This window comes from Doryrhamphus excisus, linkage group LG18, assembly GCF_037039965.1.
Source record: "Doryrhamphus excisus strain RoL-2023G ecotype Guam linkage group LG18, RoL_Dexc_Guam_v1.1, whole genome shotgun sequence".
Lineage (NCBI taxonomy): Eukaryota > Metazoa > Chordata > Actinopteri > Syngnathiformes > Syngnathidae > Doryrhamphus > Doryrhamphus excisus.
Window position 1 is genome coordinate 9507916 of NC_136374.1, and position 19353 is coordinate 9527268.

The 19353-nt window shown below is 41.1% G+C and overlaps 1 protein-coding gene across 2 annotated transcripts in view; it reads left to right on the forward strand.

Annotated features, from left to right (window-relative positions):
- Positions 1-19353, forward strand: part of atg7 (ATG7 autophagy related 7 homolog (S. cerevisiae)) — a 43253-nt gene that overhangs the window by 22428 nt on the left and 1472 nt on the right. For both annotated transcript variants that reach the window (XM_058055551.2, XM_058055550.2), the window contains exon 18: positions 127-249. In XM_058055551.2, coding sequence (XP_057911534.2) covers positions 127-249 — 123 coding nt within the window. The remainder of the gene's footprint in view (positions 1-126; positions 250-19353) is intronic.

The window sequence follows — 19353 nt, forward strand, 5'->3', positions numbered from 1 at the left end:
GTCTCATTGTGTCCCACTGTGTATTTTTTAAGAGACTCCCTTTATACTCATCCGATAACCTACAAACACTCAACAATAGACTAATCGTAAAGATTACGAGAATTTTTATTGTTTTGTTTTGTCTAGGTTTTGGACCATTACGAGAGGGAAGGCTTCCATTTCCTGTCCAAGGTTTTCAATTCTTCACACTCCTTCCTGGAGGATCTGACAGGGCTGACATTGTTGCACCAGGAGACCCAGGCTGCAGAGGTAAAACACACAAAACTCCCACTATCAGTTGCTACTTTTGTTGCTGTTGGTGTAGTTTGTAAAACTGATTACTATGCTCAAAGGTTTTTTTCTTTAACCAAGTTTTTAAACCTGAGTGACTCAACTACAAGCTACACGTACAACCTTGCACAAGATAACCGCAACAAGTCTTTTGCAACCTTCATTCCGTTACTCTGTTGCTGTAGTAATGACACACAGTACTGTATATGTCCAATGGAACGCATGGTATAAAGTTCCAAGAAACATCCCAGAATACTCTGCATTGGAATATGAGTGTTTTTCTTCAAGACTCCCCCTTGACGTTAGTGGGGGTTGGAGTGGCAGACAGAAATAAGTGTGTGTTTGTGTGTGTGTGTTGTGAGGTGGTGGTGGGGGGGGTTGGGACCAGGTCTTGCCAAGCTGTGGGAAAATCCCACGTACTTCCTCCCTGACTCCTACTCATAACACAGAGCAGGACAAGGAGGAGGGGGTTGAGTGAAGCGCGGAGGCAAAAGATAACAGTGGAGAAGAAAGAAAGGATGTTTTAAGATTTCTTCTCTTCTTCTCTGCTGCTATCTGCCACGTGGTCTTCCTATGAGAAAGTGTGTAGACCACAGAAGACTCTGTGCTCTCTTCAATCAGAGGATGGCGCGATTGTTTGGATTTCTCAGCTCACCAAAGCGCCACAAGTCCTAACGCCTGTTTTCCGGCGCACACACATTAGCTTGTCTCAAATGAAAAATAAATTCGTGGAACTTCAAAACCAACTCTGTCAGTTCCAGTAAAGCCCAGTAAGCTTTTTTTTTTTAATTCCAATGAAATGAGGATTTACAGTTCATGTGAAAAGTATTCAGAGCGCTTGACTTTTTCTACATTTTGCAATGTGACAACGTTATTCCAAAATGGAATAAATTCATGTTTGTCTTCAAAATATGTGTCCCATATTGAGTTGACAGGGGACATCTCTTATTACAGTGAGAAAGAAAAATAAGTTAGTCTATGCCCATCGATGCCAGCATGTATGATCACTCACATTTGACTCGCATTGAAGTTTGACTTTCCTACCATCTTTGTTTACATCAGGGGTCTCAAACTCAATTTACCTGGGGGCCACTGGAGCTAGGGTCTGGGCAAGGCTGGGTCGCATCAGGTTTTCCAAAAAACAACAACATGTTTATTAAAAACAGAAAAATATACAAACTTTTTCAGTGCTTTGGTTCCGATTTTCTACAATAAAAGCTCTGATAAAACATTCCACTGTTCTCAAATATCTTAATTTTTAGTTATCTGCACAAAATAAGATGAAAATAAATAAACAAATCAAGAATAAAGAAAATCAATCATCAGTAATAAATAAATATAATAATAATAATAATAAAACGGCAAATAATAAAAACTTAAGAAACCACATATAGTTGGTGGGTAGACAAATTATTTTTTAAAGTTAAAGTTAACAAAGCATTATTAGAGCCCTGTAGACACGACTATAGTCACATTTATACTTTTTTATTTACAACATATTGCGCAACTGCAGGGTCTTGAGACACATGCTAACTCGCAAACTAGAGAGCTAGCGACCTAAACGGTAGCCTTCCTTTAAACTTAAATAGCCAAAAACTTACCACTTCCACACGGATAGGGAGGATAACTATTAACAGTTATTTAACCTTTAACATGAACATTAATCAAACGTAATAATTTTTTCTGGGTACATGATACCATACAGCATCCATATCAAACCTGTGCGGGCCGCACTAACATTAAACTTTCATATCAAGGCGGGGGCCTCAAACTAGTGTCCTGCGGGCAACATTTGGCCCGTGGGGCGTGTGTTTGAGACCCCTGGTTTACATGGTAATATACGGAGGCCGGCAAAATGATCCAGTTAATTTTCATTTGTGTGTCATTTAATCATTTATTATCGTGACAGTTTTTTTTCCTGAACAAGAAGTCTTGTCACATCTCATGGCACCTCCATCCTGGATAAAATCTTGCTCTAGAGCCCTCTTGACCTCAGAAATGGCCGACGGTCCATCTTTCAGCAGGACAACAACCCTAAGCACACAACCAACATATTAGAAGAGGGGCTTCAGGACAGATCTGAATGTCTTTAGAAAAAAATGGCTGTGCTTCCTACCCAACCCAATGGAGCTTGAGAGGTGCTGCAAAAAGAACTGGATATACAGTAGGCCTACTGTATGACACATATTTTTAGGTGCAGTATAATGATCATTTAGCTTTATTGTTGGCTCCTTTCTCATTTGTCATCAATCATGTAGACTCCTGGATGTCTGGAACACCCTTCTACCATCACGTAATATAGTGGAACTACTAAAGTCTGAGGTTGTCCAGTTTGGTATGTGACTAAAGTTTTTGGGTAAAACATGACTCTAAAGTTGCATACAACTTCTGAGTTTCAACCGCATTATGTCAGCCAAACTCACAAGACCCGTTCAAACAGCATCAAATTAGGATTTGTATTTTTGTATCTTTTATGCAACATTTAAGAATATTACAGCCATCCCTCACTACTTTGCGGTTTAAATTGTGCAGCCTCACTTTAACACAGGTTTTTCGAAGATATATTATTACTAAATTATGCTGTTGTGTGGTTTAATGCGGCCTATTATTAATCAAAAAATGCATATTTAAGGTAATGCTGCGTATTTTTTGCCTAAATGAAAAAAATTTAAATGGCTAAACAAACTAAAATACAAATATAAGGTATGATGTAAATGTAAACTAATAAAAATAAAATCTTTCGCATTTACAGTAAAAACCCATGTCAATAAATAGACACTAAACGTTGCCGTTTTGGATCCAATGATAGAAAATGGCGAAGCGGACATTGTTATTCCGTAGTATCAAGCAGGAACTGCTGGAGTTTGCGCCACTGCGCTTCCGGCTACGTTTTAAGGAATCGTAATAGTAATAGTAATAGTAGTAGAAAATTTAATGCACACATTTTTTTTGTTTGGGAATTTCCGAAACTTCTTTCAGGGCTCACTTCCAAATGTGCAAACCTCATTATCTAAAACTTTGGCATCATTTAACATGAGAATACAACATTCTAACTACATTTATAGGTCAGAAAAGTGGAAAAAGCATAATAGATCCTCTTTAAAAATGTTAGCATGTTACTGAAACGATTATAGATACAGTTAATATCGGCTTCATCATAGCAGAATATTATTTCTAGTTCCATTATTTACCGTTTCAAAATCCAGCCAAATATACAAAAATACATGTGCCTCGTTTTGAAAAAGCAGTGCTCTTGGGTGGCTATTTTTTGTGTGTACAACTACTCTAGATAATTATTACCTCTTGTCTTGTGAGTTTAGCAGTGAACCCACATTACTGTACTCTTTGCCATGACAAATATCTACTATGGAGCCATTTTTTTAGGTTTTTTTTAAAGAAATTTTTTCCTTCCAGCGATCCAAGTGTACTAAAATACATTACAGTATATTGCCAAAACATCAACCAATACTGCACATAAACATAGCATACAAACCATACAATAGTTGACATATTATTGGTCATATTTGACACATTTCCTAGAGTGTGTTCTTTTCATTTTCTAAAGCCGGGTAGTCAATTTATCATTTGCCATGTGTGTATGTGTAACTCTTCAAAAACTATAATGCACGTCACCAGAGGGCTGTAATATGTACTTAGGGCCTATTTTGGGTGCATTTGTAACCTGAGAGCTACTTTTCATGCGGTCACTGCAGGGTTTTCGGGGGAGTTCAAGTTTGGTCAAAGTTTAGACTGAACGGTGTGTGTGTGTGTGTGTGTGTGTATGTTTGTGAATGATTCCTTTGTGAGAAATTATGTTATGTATGGAAAATGTGTGCAATGACCCCTGGCATCCAGCCAATTAACCCATGCCTTTAAAATGTGTTGTATTTTAAAGTATATGTTGTCAAATTTGATTTAACTTTCTATTCCACAGTTTGATTTATCGCTGCAGCTTCATGCTATTGTTGGCCTGCAATGTCGGCTGCAGCCACCTATTTAAGCCAGCAAGCGTTTCTAGTTTTATATCTTCTCAATCCTTAATATGCACCTTTAACCTCAGTAAATGACACACTGCCAAGAGTACCCTATACATAATAGTACTTTAAAGCTATGTTGCATACAGCAGTGCTGTCACTTGTGATGGGTCAAGGCAAGAGGACAACATGGTGCTTTATGGACCATGCTGCTTGTTAAAATGATGTTTTATAGGTTTGTAAATGTGAGCTGGATGGCTACAACCAATAAAAATATTAAGTGAAGCCCAAAATTATTTATACCCTGGCCCAATTTTAAGCATAAGTTTTGATTTGATGAATTGTCTTTTACTTGGAAAAGGCACAAGAAAGTTGCAAAAAATATATAAGAAAATGATTTTGTACTTTTCCAAATGTTCACAACTCTTTTTAATTGTAGGAATATCTCATTTCTAAATGTACACACTGTCCTGTCTAAGCCGTCCAACTCATCAAGTCTTGGTCCAGCATGTTTTTACTAAAAAAGTATTTTAATGCAGTTATTTTGCACAGTGTCTGTGACCATTTTGCACAGTTTTTTTTCTATATTAGCCAACTAAACGTCTCAGTCAACATTGACTGTTGGGACAAAACTCTGCTGCACTTGTCGTATTCCCCGTCTTCCCCGTCACTGCTTTTGAACAAACGTGACATATCTGCATGTGCATGCACTCACCTTGTTTAAATTGCTGTTTAGCGAGCTTTGACATTTGCAGGAGTCAGCTCATTTACATATAACCTTTCTTTCTATTTTAGTTACACTGTGTGTGGACTATGCTGGTTACATTTGTGACATGTAGACGTCTTGTCGGAGTTGGGTCAAAGTACATGTTTTGGATGCAGCATAGTGAATCCGGTGCACCATATTTGGTTATATTTTGGAAATCACAGCGTTTCGGTGGCAAACATTTGCAAGTCATAAAATAGTGATGTGCAAACAGGCTGACATTGATGATTGTGTTTTATGAACAAAAGACCCAAAGAAAATATTTGACACTGTTGCCATATATTTTAATTAGCTATTTTAATTGCCAGCCCCTTAAAGTGACAGCACCCTCTCTGGTAACCTTTTCAGGAGAATCGGCAAATAGACTCTATATGTACGAAGTATGTAGGTTTGAAAATCCTTTATTATCGCCCAACCATTGTCCTTACTGTATGTATCTGGCCAAAGTCACAAATAAATATACAAGCAGTGACTGTTTTTGGTTATGTTGGCAGCCGCTTGTGTCGACAACTGTTGACACTGCGCAGGTGTACCAAAACAAAAACAGACATCAGCTGTGTGCAACTAAACTGCCGACATATGCCATGAAAAATGCCTTGCATGTAAAAAAGAAAAAAAATTAATTTAATACGGCAGGGTGCAGCCAGGAATTCTGGTCCCCATGAGAAAAAAAAAACAATTGCCACCAAGGAACTTTGGAATTGTCCTAACTTTTCCCCCTTATACGCACCCTTCGCCAATAGCACTCATAAATTAATTCATAATCCATGTGATTTGGTATCAACCAATTTTAATCAGGTATGATTGGTATCGGAATTGGCAGCATAGAACCCTGATTGGAGCATCCCTAGTTAATTGGGTGTTTTTCATAATGTCCGACTTAACTGTGTTTGAAGCTGAAGCTTTAGCTTACACAAACAAATAGGTGAGTAATATTTTCACAGATCTACACTACACGTTCATTCCGGTAGTGACTGCTATCAAGCAAGCTTTATGGTCATTTGCAATGAGTCAGTTCCTCCTCCACTTACAATCAGGAAGCTATCCCTCTTCATGTTCGATATTCCTTTCGCCATTTCCAGTAAGCCGTGCAATTGTCCCGCCTATTAAATCCGCCAAACACAAGCAGAGGATGTGTGACCCTCTCAATACAAAGACCCTTTTTCTGCACGCCCACCTACGACGACTAGTACTACTACTACAAGCGTGCTCTGCTAGGAAGTCACAAGATTGGGCGGTCATGTTGACCACAGAGAAGTCTTATTTGTCACACAAAGACAGAATCTCTGTCTGTTGACATGATTTCACCATAGCCGCTTATGAACACAATCATGTTGTTCTTCTCAGATGAGAGAATCACTATGTTCACGTGATGCTTGGTGGGCATAAATTAAACATCACAAGCAAGAGTAAACAAACTAAGGGGATTATTATTGGCCAATTCCGTGATTCTGTCCTTGATTCAGTTAAAACGGAAATCGTAGTCCTAGTGATGGCTTTCCATTTTCTTGGTGTACTGCCGCTTGGGAGACATAATGAAGTGCAAAAAGTGTGCTAGTCAGCCATGTTATTCTTCTTCAGTGTGGCAGCGAAGGCATATACATTCTTGTGCTGTGCTTGGTACTTATTATTCCACCGGCATGCTGTAACTATATAGTTCTTAGCAAGTCTTGTGTTTACAGACCAAAATTAAGTTTGTTATTAATTTACGGGAGTGTGTTTAACCACCTGTATACATGTTGATTTGTATGTATTTCCAAGTCGCAACTGTAGAGGGAGCCTGAGAGCGAGTAGATAACAGGAGTTTGTTATGTAACAACACTTTAGTGTGTTTTATTCATTCATTCATTTTCTACCGCTTTTTCCTCACGAGGGTCGCAGGGGATGCTGGAGCCTATCCCAGCTGTCTATGGACGAGAGGCGGGGTACACGCTGGACTGGTCGCCAGCCAATCACAGGGCACATATAGACAAACAACCATTCACACTCACATTCATACCTATGGACAATTTGGAGTCGCCAATTAACCTAGCATGTTTTTGGAATGTGGGAGGAAACCGGAGAACCCGGAGAAAACCCACACATGCACGGGGAGAACATGCAAACTCCACACAGAGATGGCCGAGGGTGGAATTGAACCCTGGTCTCCTAGCTGTGAGGTCTGCGCGCTAACCACTAGACCACCGTGCCGCCCACTTTAGTGTGTTTTATCAAAAGAAAATTGTGTTTGTCAACACCACATATCTGAGTTGATGGTGTTACGCTAAATTCCAGCACACTTAGGCTCCTCCAGATGTGTATGTGTTCGATAACAATGTGCCACTAATCATTGACTTGAGTCATGTGACCAGGGGGAAACCGGCCCACCTACACTTACGTCTGGTCGCACGTCCATGTATAAGTGAAAAAAAAAAACAACTACTGACCATAAAGTTGATTTAGTCTTCTCTTCCTGTCTTTTTCTTTCTCTTTTTCTCTTTCAGCCACATAAACACACCGACGCACACACACACACACACAGCAGCGTCAGAGAGCCTTATGTATGTATGTCAGAGCTTTATCAAAACACAGCGACGGTTGCTACATGCTACAATTATTACCAGATGGACCCGGAGAAAACACATTAGGCCTGCATTTTCAATAGCAACACACACATACACAAAATATCTCAGTTTGGAATTTCAAATTTTACCCTTGACTTCAGTTTATACACAAATTAACTCTCGTTTAGCCGAGTTGACTAAAAATATTAGAAACATCTGATTAGTGCACTCTCAAATCAACCACAATAATAAACATATTGTGTCAATTAAAACTGAGCATAATCATATTTCACACGTTCAACTAATGGGGCATTTATTAGGGCATTTGCATATCGCTGTCCTTTTCTAAAGCATCATCTTGTCTCTTTATAAATGACCCTCTTTTGTATTTGTGTGACAGAGCTATGCCGTCGTCATCGAGTATCACCGCCCCTGCTAAGCTATCGGTGTATTTCCGTATCGTACGCTTGTGAACTATGCATTGCCCGACATGCTTTTTTGCGCCGCTAATAATACACGCATGCCAGCGTTACTTGTAGGGATGCCTATGCCAGCTATGGCATATTTCACCTTCCTTTCTTTACATAGATTCTATCTTCTCTTACGCGCACACACATTCAGCTCTATACATAGTGGAGCTAAATCTCCTCACTGCTCTACAGTCTAAATTCAGAAGCGTTATGTCAGTCAGAGCTTGACTTATAACCTGCCTTGCTAACCTTCTCCAACCCTGTTCTGCTACAAGGTTACTGCTACTTTTCTAGAAATACAATATATTTATATCTAGAAATCCTTGCTCACACTAGCAACTTCTGGGGATTGGAGCATACAATTAGGGACTTTGTTACTTTTTTCTTCTTCTTGTGTGATAGAGACATTAACTTTCCCAATAGGATTTTATACGAAATATACTTTTACATAATTTTGGATGTTCTAAGATGAAAATCAAGCAATTGTCAACAAAACAAACAATATGTCCTGTACTGTTGTAGGGATAGATGTCAAATAGATTAGAAAATAGGGATATTGTTGCTGCCCAGTGTTTTTATATCAACTCAAATAAAATATGATAAACTAAATAAATAGGAGATTCAGTACACGCTTAGTTTACTTGTTATCCTTAAATCAACAAGCGACACAATAATTTTGATCAGACTCTCAGCTTTACAGCAGGGGTGCCCATAATGATAATCAAGAAGATAGTGTATGTCAATAACGTGTTACTGAAGGGCAGAAGGGCAGGCTCACATGCCTAGATGCCCAAATTATTTGAATTAGGTCATAAGCATGTGGCAGACTTGGTAAAAATTGGCAAATTATTTGACAATTATCACATAGAAAACAGCAGTGGTGGTCTGTATCTGCTGTAGATGATGATGATGATGATGATGATGATGATGCCCTTGTTTGCGTTAGAGACGAGGAAGAGTATGACACATCTATCAGACATTTTGATGAGCTTGTTGGGTATTTTGGAGACGGGATGCTGACCATTTCTGTTAAAGTAACGCACATTGTCTGTCATGGCCTTAGGTCAGGTGGGTAATGATGTCATCATCTAATCCCACCTTCCATACTAAATGATATATGATGGTATATCATCATGATATATGATGATGATTCAGTGTTGTTACTTTAGCTTGGAATAAAAGCATGGACCAGTAATAAGATGGAGACATCTTTGGCTGGTGTATTATTTATAAACAGGTCCACAGTGTCTTGAAGGGGGGGTTTAGGTGGAGGAGGGCTAAGGGGTCGCGTTGGCACACATGTCCAGCTGTCCGTCTCCCAAAGGAGGCTCATACAGAATTACCGATCATCAATCATAGAGAAGTTTTCATAAATAGGACCCTTAAAGCCATGATTTCTCCCCTCCTCCATGCACGCATGAGGAAACTATGTATCCTATACATGGCTTTCTGGCGCCAGGCAGTCCAGAGAGATGTCTTCTTCTGGCCTGGCAGCTGAGTTTTCATCCCCGTTTAGCTCGCACTGTGCCTCTTCCTTGCAGACTTTGAAAGTACTATTGGCGTTGTGCCTGTCAGCAAGGCACGTTCACCTCTGAACATGCCCTTTGTCCACCATTAAGGCATCCTTAACTTGGTGCACAATGCTTAAATACTTATAATGGTTATGTTATAGTGTTGTTATAGGATAGGCTCCAGGATGGTGCTCATGATGCATAATTGAGTCTCGCTCCTGGAGATCACACACACACATACACACACTTGGCCACGATGCCGCCTTAATCTTTTTCCCGCAGCACTGTTCTGTCCAGCACATGGAGGACAGCGATAGCATCAAACCCTTGGATGAGAACATTTGCCACACACACTTGCTGATACACTTTGTATCACAGACCTAAACAAGCAAGACAAAATGATACACATCTTTGGCGTAATTTCCTGTGACCTAATTTAGTAAAAAAAAAAAGTGAGTATACTTCTTCAAGGACCAATGAAATTGAGTAGAGTAGTCTGGAGTGTAGTACTTTAGAGTAGTCTGTTTACAGCTTATTTATACGGTATCCACTGACAATGATCAATCTTTCAAAATTGTGTCAAATTGGGGTGGCTATTTAGAGTTAGCAGCATTGATATGTAGCACTGCCTTAATCTTGTTGGACATAGAATTTGAGCAGGTTCTTACTGGAATACCCTTCCACTCCTCCATAATGGTATCACTGGTGGATGCTAGACACCTTGCTATCATCCACATTCCTTCCTTGGTGCTCAATTTGGTTCTGATGTTGAGGATACATACTTGAGGTGTGAAATCTGCCAGTTTTGTGCTTCACAATGTCATAGTACATGTTAGCATTTGTGTTTCCCTTCAGTGGACTGCAGTTCCCCCCTGTGCCGGCAGCACTCGTGCATCCCCAGACCATATTGCAACCAACACAGTTATCTATTGCTCACTTGTGTTGCAGCTGACTTGTCTTTAGTGGATAGTGGACCTAAAAGTACAGTCATCTCTCATTTATCACAGTTACCGGTAATTGTTTACATACCCAACCAAGATAAGCTAATTTCCGTAAGGTAGGATTCCCTATTCATTAATGAAATATGTTCAAACTTGTAAATATGTTTTTTAATGTTATTAGAGCCCCCAAGACATAAAATAACACCCCTATAGTCACCTTTACAAGCATTTACCCAATATAGTAGACAAAATAAGCCATTTAAGATGTAAATAATACTCATACTAGTGTGTGTTTCTAAAATGTTACCAGTGAACTGAACATGTGATGATGGACAATGAAGGATATTATTTATTTACATATTCAAAATGATTCATCCTAAACGGAGATGGAGACAATATGCTCTCTCCATCGTCATCATCTGTGGTTTACCAGTAACATTTGTTCGATGTATATGTGTGTCAGGGTTTGTAATCTTCATTGAAGTTGACGTGATTCGTTTTTTTTAAAGCCTCAGTATGCTGACACGTAGAAAACCTCTTGGGATTGCGGATGATGTTGTGTGTGTCGTAGTGTTTGCATGTGTTTAGCAGGGTCCTCTCGCTCATCTAACCGCACATCATTTGGCTTTGACTCATGCCTCTAATTAAACATAGGGCAGGTCTCAGCTGGCATCACACACACACACACACACACATACACACCGTCTGTGAAGTTGTTATTGCCATGTGGCTGGCTGCACATATACTAATAGTGGCCAACCACAGGCCATGGATGGCAAGTGAACAGAAGAGAGAGGCCTCACGCACTTCTGGGCTTTAAAGTAGCTATCTAGAACTCCGCCAAGGATAAACCAGCCTTCATTTAGACGGCATCAGACCTTCATAGATAGCCACATCCTTTTTGGCTGTATTTTATGTATTTTGTCGTAAAGATCCATGTTATACACTGACAAATTAAGTACAGTATATGTCAGTTTTAGGTGCTCTACAGCCCCCAAAGTGGTACAGGGATGGAGTTCATCACCTCAAAATTTGGGCATGCTGGATGTCAGTGTGTCCAGGAGGATATGTGAATGTTGCTCCAGGTAGTGAAGATGGCCTCCACTGTCTGGAACTGATCATCTTTGTTAACTTCCCATGCCAACTATCTCCAAATGTTCAGAGGAACACACAGGATGGTCCAAAAGAGTGAGGTTATTCCTGTAGAAAAAGCCCTTTGTCAGGTGGGCAGTATGAACTGCAGTATTGTCCTGTTGAAAAAGCCAGTCATTGCCACCCAGATGAGGGCCTTCAGTTTTGGGGTTTGCACCCTGCAACATCAACAACATACATAGCAAGCTACTGTTTGACACCCCTGCACAACTTGAAGCTCCATTGTTCCATTGAAGGAAAAAGTACCGCAGATCGTGACAGCATCAGTGTGAAAAACATCTCAGGTGGGATCTCCTTGTCATGCCCGTAACATTGGAAGCCATCAGGACCATCAAGGTTACATTTCTTTTCTCATCTTGATGTTTGGTGCCCTTTTGCAAGTTCCACACGGGCAATTTTGGAGCGTTGAAGGAGATGAAGGCCTTTGAAGCACAAGTCCAAGGAAATACAGCTGAATAGGTGCAGATTCTGGAAGATCTCAAACATTTTCTGTGTTTGTTATTGTGTGCAGCTGCTCTATAGGAGTCCATAACTAAATTCAAAGGGTCAAAAAATGAACATAATAAGTCCCCTATAATGAAATGCATTAGTTACCGCCATTAACGTGCTATTTTTGACAGCCCTAATAAATACTGACATGGCTGCAACGTCAGTAAGCTGCAATAGTTTTTATTTGCGGTGGCATATTTTTGTTTTGAAATTCAATTTAAATATTTTTAATTGGATGCAGTATGTCAGATCATTTGTCAAAAATTATTGCGTGGCTGAGAAAATGATATATTACCTCACCCCCTGCCACACCCCTCCATGTGGTTTAGTTTTTAGCACAATCCTGTTCACAAGCGAAAAAAAACAATGAGCAAAAAAACCTCCTTTGTGTAAATGTTTAGTTTGTTACTAGGGTGTGAAAATTAGTGACGTCGGTGAGGTGACTCAGGAAACGTGTTGATAACCTTCAAGTAGTATAGGAAGTGTGTCACGGGGGGGTGGGGGCAGGAAGTGGGACATGGGAACCGACAGAGAAGAAAGTATGGCAGAGCAGATAGAATACAAGAAAATGTTTAAGAATAAGTTTTTATGTTACGAGAAAAGTCAGAAAGAGTCAGAGAAAGTGTTGTTCAAAAAAACAGATGAGTGGAGGGGGGGGGCAAGCAATCTGTCCCACGAGAGACAACAGGACTCAGCTGTTGCTCCACAGGCTGCCACACCCAACCGAGAGAGACCCTGTTTGTTGTTGTAGCTGGCGTTTAGAGAAAGTATGGGGGGGATAATACAAGTTTCTTTACTTCCCTCTCAGATGACCTTGGAGTGTTGCGAGTGCAGGTGTTTGGTCGGATTATGAAGACAGGCTGGGGGGCTGGGGGGTCGTGACCCCAGCTGGGACTGTCCCACATGCACAGTTCCCAGCAGAAGTCCACTAAATCCTCTGTACTTTCTCTGTGACCGTCATGTCAGCCACCCTTTACCCTTCTTGCCCCCCTCCGCCCATGTCCTTTTCCTGCTTCTAGTCTCACTGATCAGGGCGTGCACTCACTCTCATGTTCCCTTGGGGGTGTGGGGGTGTCAACTGGGAACAATTTTTGAAAATAGGGACACTACGGACAATCAGTGTTGGACATGAATAAGTACTTTTGTTTGGGAGAGACAGGAAGTAGAATAGTGCTTCCCATTGAGTTTTATCCGACAAGAGACTGAAGTCAGTAAGAAAATAATTTTTCCCAAGAAAGAAAGTCTGGAAAAAATCGGGTTGTCTTATATTCAAGCCGATCTTAATTTTGTATCATGTTATTTCAAGGTAACAGAGGCAAGGAAGGACAAGATGTTTACGGTATTTCTAGTTTGTGGCCAGGCTGCACGGCGGTCGAGTGGTTAGCGCGCAGACCTCACAGCTAGGAGACCAGGGTCCAATTCCACCCTCGGCCATCTCTGTATGGAGTTTGCATGTTCTCCCCGTGCATGCGTGAGTTTCCTCCCACATTCCAAAAACATGCTCCAAATTGTCCATAGGTATAAATGTGAGTGTGAATGGTTGTTTGTCTATATGTGCCCTGTGATTGGCTGGCGACCAGTCCAGGGTGTACACCGCCTCTCGCTCGAAGAATGAATGAATGAATGAATAGTTCCTGGCCAAGTGGACATCACTGCTAGCAGCTCATTGGTCATGGGATTGAAACTAAACCCACATGCTAATGTTAGCTTAGCCTGCTTATACAGTCGACTGTAATACTCCACAATCTTCACTTTGCCGCGTTTTCTCCCTGTCTTCAGTCTAAATAAAGGTTGATTAAAATATGCCAATGAAGACACATAACAGCTGTTACATCCACGCTGTCCACACTCCGCTCATAACACTTGAAACAGGAGTTCAAAACATTCCCAACCAATGAAAGGGGACCTTTAACCCCCAGACTGTAGATAATTCAACACCTCAAAGCTACAATTATGACGCCATTTATCTTATTTTGAATGTCTGGAGTGGTGATAAAGCTCCGACTGCAAGAGGGAAAAGTCATAAAAGCAGTGAAAAGCATTTTGATGCTAAAAATAGTCCTCCATTGTTGTAGTTTCCACAGGAGTGTACCACTAATTAATGCTTGACGTAGGTCGCGCCGCCCAATGGCACCGCCCCGACTCCGAAGTGATGACAAGACGCCCGAATCACATTGTCCTCATTTTCTTTCTTTTCGGCAACATTTCCAAAGTGTCCATTGGATGGAAAACGGTGGCGGCATCGTTCTTTTTTGCGTCATAAGCCAACCTTCCGCCTCCTTTCTTTGCTCGCGGTGCAGACCACATGAGTGTGTGTGGGCCCCCCCTAATTGCATATTACAAGGAGCCAGCCTCCATGATGAAAGCTCCACTTGGTGCTTTGGTGTCACTTCTAATATGTAAAGCAGATGTGTGTTTAATGGACCATCGGGGCTTGCTGACGGGTTAGAAGCTACCTACTGGGGGGGGCCACCCACTCCCACTACCTAAGTAAGTCCTTACTGTAAACCATAGTTTTATTTTTCTAGCATCATCTCCTTAAAACAGCTTCTTGATTGGTTTGTTTTGTAGTTGGTGTAGAGTACAGGCCAAAGCTTTGGACACACCTTTTCATTCAATAAGCGGGTTATTTTTCCACGATTTTCCACGATCATCCACACGAGCCCGCAGATATCTGGCACTAAAAACGAAGGTTTTCAAAACCTCTGACCATAGTGTGGATTTGGAGAAAAATACGGTTATGTGTTTGGGGATGTACTATAAAGTTACGCTGTGACATCACACATCAGAAACAATATGGATGCCCTCGGAGCTGTGTTGGTTGTAGCTATTGTTGAAGCGCTATTTTTGCAAGCCCAAATACTGCTTTACTTTAAAGAGCAGAGGCGAAGAAGCACTTTGCGTAGGCCGCTTTCCCTCACATAACTATTCCACGTCATGGCATCTTCCGTGTAACAGGCTCCAACGCTGGTTTTGGGTCAGACCAGGATGCACTGCAAGCTGGTGGGAGAACTTTGAGATGGAATTTGTCCTTTTACTCCGATTATCCGGGTCCGGGTAGCGGGGGGCAGCAGTCTCGGTAGGGAAGCCCAGACTTCCCGTTCTCCGGCCACCTCGTCCTGCTCTACCGGAAGGACACCAAGGCGTTCCCAGGCCAGCTGTGAGACATAATCCATCCAGGGTGCCCTAGGTCTGCCCTGGGGCCTTTTCCCGGCTGGGCATGCCCAGAACACCTCAATTGGCTCCTCTCAAAGACAGGAAGCAGAACTGGCGGTAGCAGAGATGAGGATGCTGAGGTTCTCATTGGGAGTGACCAGGATGGATAGGATCAGGAGAGGGATATTACATGTTAGAGGCCTTGGAGATAAAGTCAGAGAGGCCAGACTGAGATGGTTGGGACATGTCCAGAGGAGAGATAGTGAATATATTGGTAGAAGGATGCTGCCAGGTAGGAGGCGTAGAGAAAGACCAAAGAGGAGGTTTATGGATGTAGTGAAGGAGGACATGAGGGTAGTTGGTGTGAGAGAAGACAGGGTTGGATGGAGGAGATTGATTTGCTGTGGCGACCCCTGAAGAAGTAGTTAGATAATAGTTTCCAATCCCAAGTATGAAGCCTAGTATAGAGTTTGAATGTGTATATGTGAGAGATTAGGAATAGTGTGTTTGTAGAACCCTGCTAAGTAGAGCACTGCTAAAGATGTCCATGTTGATGTTGGTGTTTGTTTGGACAATCATAATGAGCAGCAGCAGCAGTTGGCCGCAATCTTCCAGCAAAAAGCTCTTCCATCTGATCCCATCTTAGACGCCTTCCAGCAACGTGCCGGGATTAGAGTTGGGATATCAGCCGCGACACAGCCGACTACAAACAACCATGTTGGCGGGAGAAACAACATGCAGATTACTAACATGTACATCGCTGGACGACCAGCATCCAAAGAGGATGTTCTTAACTTGCACTGATAAAGCTTATTCGCATTTAAACATGGACGCTCGATAGCATCAATGCCAATGCTTTGAGTGTGTGCCATCGTGTGTAGAGTACATTGTCAATGTATTTATTCCAAATACTCCAAATCTATTTATGACCGTCTTCAGCTAGTATCACCACATATTGGATGTCATCACCTTGTTACCTCCACCAAGCATGGATCACACCTTTATTTTCAGCATACGGTGGAACCTCAGTTAGCGTATGCCCAAGATAGATGTTTTTTTACTTACTGTTGAATATTTACTCCAAAATTTTGCCTTGGTTTATGCACATTTCCGCATTAATGGACAACTTGTCACGTGTGTTGATTATATTATATATTGATATAATATATATACATTCATTCATTTTCTACCGCTTATACTCACGAGGGTCGCGGGGGTTGCTGGAGCCTATCCCAGCTGTCTTCGGGCGAGAGGCGGGTTACACCCTGGACTGGTCGCCAGATAATAATCACAGGGCACATATAGTCAAACAACCATTCACACTCACATTCATACCTATGGACAATTTGGAGTCACCAATTAACCTAGCATGTTTTTGGAATGTGGGAGGAAACCGGAGTACCCGGAGAAAACCCACGCATGCACGGGGAGAACATGCAAACTCCACACAGAGATGGCCGAGGGTGGAATTGAACCCTGGTCTCCTTGCTGTGAGGTCTGCATGCTAACCACTTAGATATATATATAACTGTGTTGACTGTTAAGGCTACTTTTACCTTTATTGAAGACATGATTCTTGACGTGAGTGTTCCCAAAGACACAACACGGACACCACCTTCCTGTTTTGTCATGACTTATACATGGTAGCCCTCTATTCTTGTCACTTATACAGAAGTACAAGCGAAATATCTTGAATTTTATAGTGTTTTTTTACCTTGTTTACCAAAATGCTGGTACTTTCTGTGGTTCCATTTTGGGTTATTGAGCCGAGAAACGCTATTGAATTCAAGAAATGGCAAAACAGGAAGGTGATGTCTGTGGGGTTGTTAGTGTCTTGATGCCACATTGTGGCTTTGGGAACAGGCACGTCTTTGATGAAGGTCAAAAGTAACCTCAAATGTTCATTTATCCCTTTCATTCATCCTGTGTATGTATTTATATGCAGTTAACGTTGTTTTCTGCATGTAAAACTATGGTAATGGTAATGGTTTTATTTCATTTGAACATGCATCAGATTACAATTGAATGCATCACATAATCAGTTCACAGTTCCACATGTCCAAAAGGAGTAGGAAGAAGCAAAGCTTATTAAATCCTACCCCTCCATCTGGTACTTTTATAATCAGTAACTGTTACATTTGTTCACTTCCTGCTTTCCTAATATAGTTTCAGGGTTTTTTTATTAATTTTTTTTTTGTCACGTACCGAAGTACAAGGTGATATGACCATCCAATGACATAATGGGTACCATAGTAAGTGTCAATATAGTGATATATATAGCACATCATGACTGGTTCAAGACTCTTCATCCTTGTATTTAGCAAACATCAACTGCTTGTATTGTTTCTTGAATTGGCTCATCGTTGTGCATTGTTTGAGGTCCTTACTCAATCCATTCCATAGTTTGATTCCACATACTGAAATGCTATGGCTTTTTAATGTAGTCCTAGCATATAAGTGTTTCAAATGTAGTTCTTCCCTGAGATCATATTTCTCCTCTCTTGTAGAGAAGTATTGGATGACATTTTTAGGTAATTGGTTATTTTTAGCCTTATGCATTATTTTAGCTGTTTGAAGATGAACTATATCAGCAAGTTTAAGTATTTGTGATTTTAGAAATAAGGAGTTAGTATGTTCTCTGTAGGCGGCATTATGAATTATCCTGACTGACCTTTTTTGCAGTACATTTAGTGAGTGAAGATTGCTTTTATAGTTATTAACCCATATTTCCACACAATAAGTAAGATATGGTAGCAATGTAAAGCTATCATCCTAAAGCTAATAAAAAAAATGTTGTTTTTTTTCTCGAACAGATTTTATTTATTGTTTCAGTTAGCATACGTTTTAGTTAGAGTCACACATCTTGAAGAAATAAATGACGCTATCCAAGGTTCCATTGTAGTTACATGTTCTATGCAAAGAACATTTGAAGTATTCATACTCTGTGTAGTAAACTCATTGGCTTCATTCTACTGCGTCTATTCATGTTACATAAGATACCCCCCCCCTCCATTGCCCCCCTCTTTTACTTTGTCGAAACCACACACACACACACACACACGAGTGCAGCATGGCGGGCGTCCAGAGAGGCTCCACAGTCTTTTCAAAGAGCTCTTTGCTTGTCGTCCTTTTGATGCCGGCTGGCCGCCATCAGCTTTGATATGAATTTGTCCTCATTCTCCACGCGGCTGCAAACCTTAGTGGCGTGTAGCGTGTAACGTAGCCCTTATCCGTGTTTGAAATGAACATGCAACATCACAAACGGCCTCGTACTGCAAGATTTGGTTGTCATTTTCAAGCATTTCAAGCAAGAACGTGTTTGGAATGAGACCTTCATTTCGAACCCTCAAATGTGGTATTCCTACTGGCCTTTCTGGGAATGCAGCATGGAAGTGTCAAAGCTCTGTGTGTGTGTGTGTGTGTGTGTGTGTGTGTGTGTGCCACATTCCAACCTGTGTTAGAGGTATGCGAATTACGTCTTAGAGGGAATGTGAACAATCCACTCCCGCTGTTGTTTACTGACACACTGCTGCCAAGGAGCTTCCTTTACGTATGGGTGTGTGTGTGTGTGTGTGTGTTCCTGTCGCTCACTATTAAGGAACCCCTCAGTAAGCATGCAAGTGTAAAAAGAAGTTCATCCCAGATGATGTAGAAACAATCCAATGTCGCTTCTCCTTGTCCAAATGTTTAAGGAGCAGTAGTGAGAAGCCTGGACAGATATTTTTCTTAATTCTCGGTGGCGCTCTAGCTCCCCAAAACTGCATCCCGCTCATCTTCAGAAATATTTCTAGGCAGCACTCAAGCAGCAGGAAATTCCACCCCTCCAAACCAGATCTGAACAAAGATGGCTGAGAGTAGCAGAGAGCAAAAGTTATTATGTTTCCGACAGCCAAAGTGCGCTTTTTTCAAAGCATACTGTAAACCAAGATGGCGGAACCATAACTGAGATGAAATGTCATGTTTCTAGGCAGCACTCTCGCCGCAAAAAAAACAAAAAATTAGACTATGAAATGTAGCAGCCAAAAATGTTAACTTATTCTAACCTGACTTGATGGCTTAGAGTAGCTGAATATCAAAGATT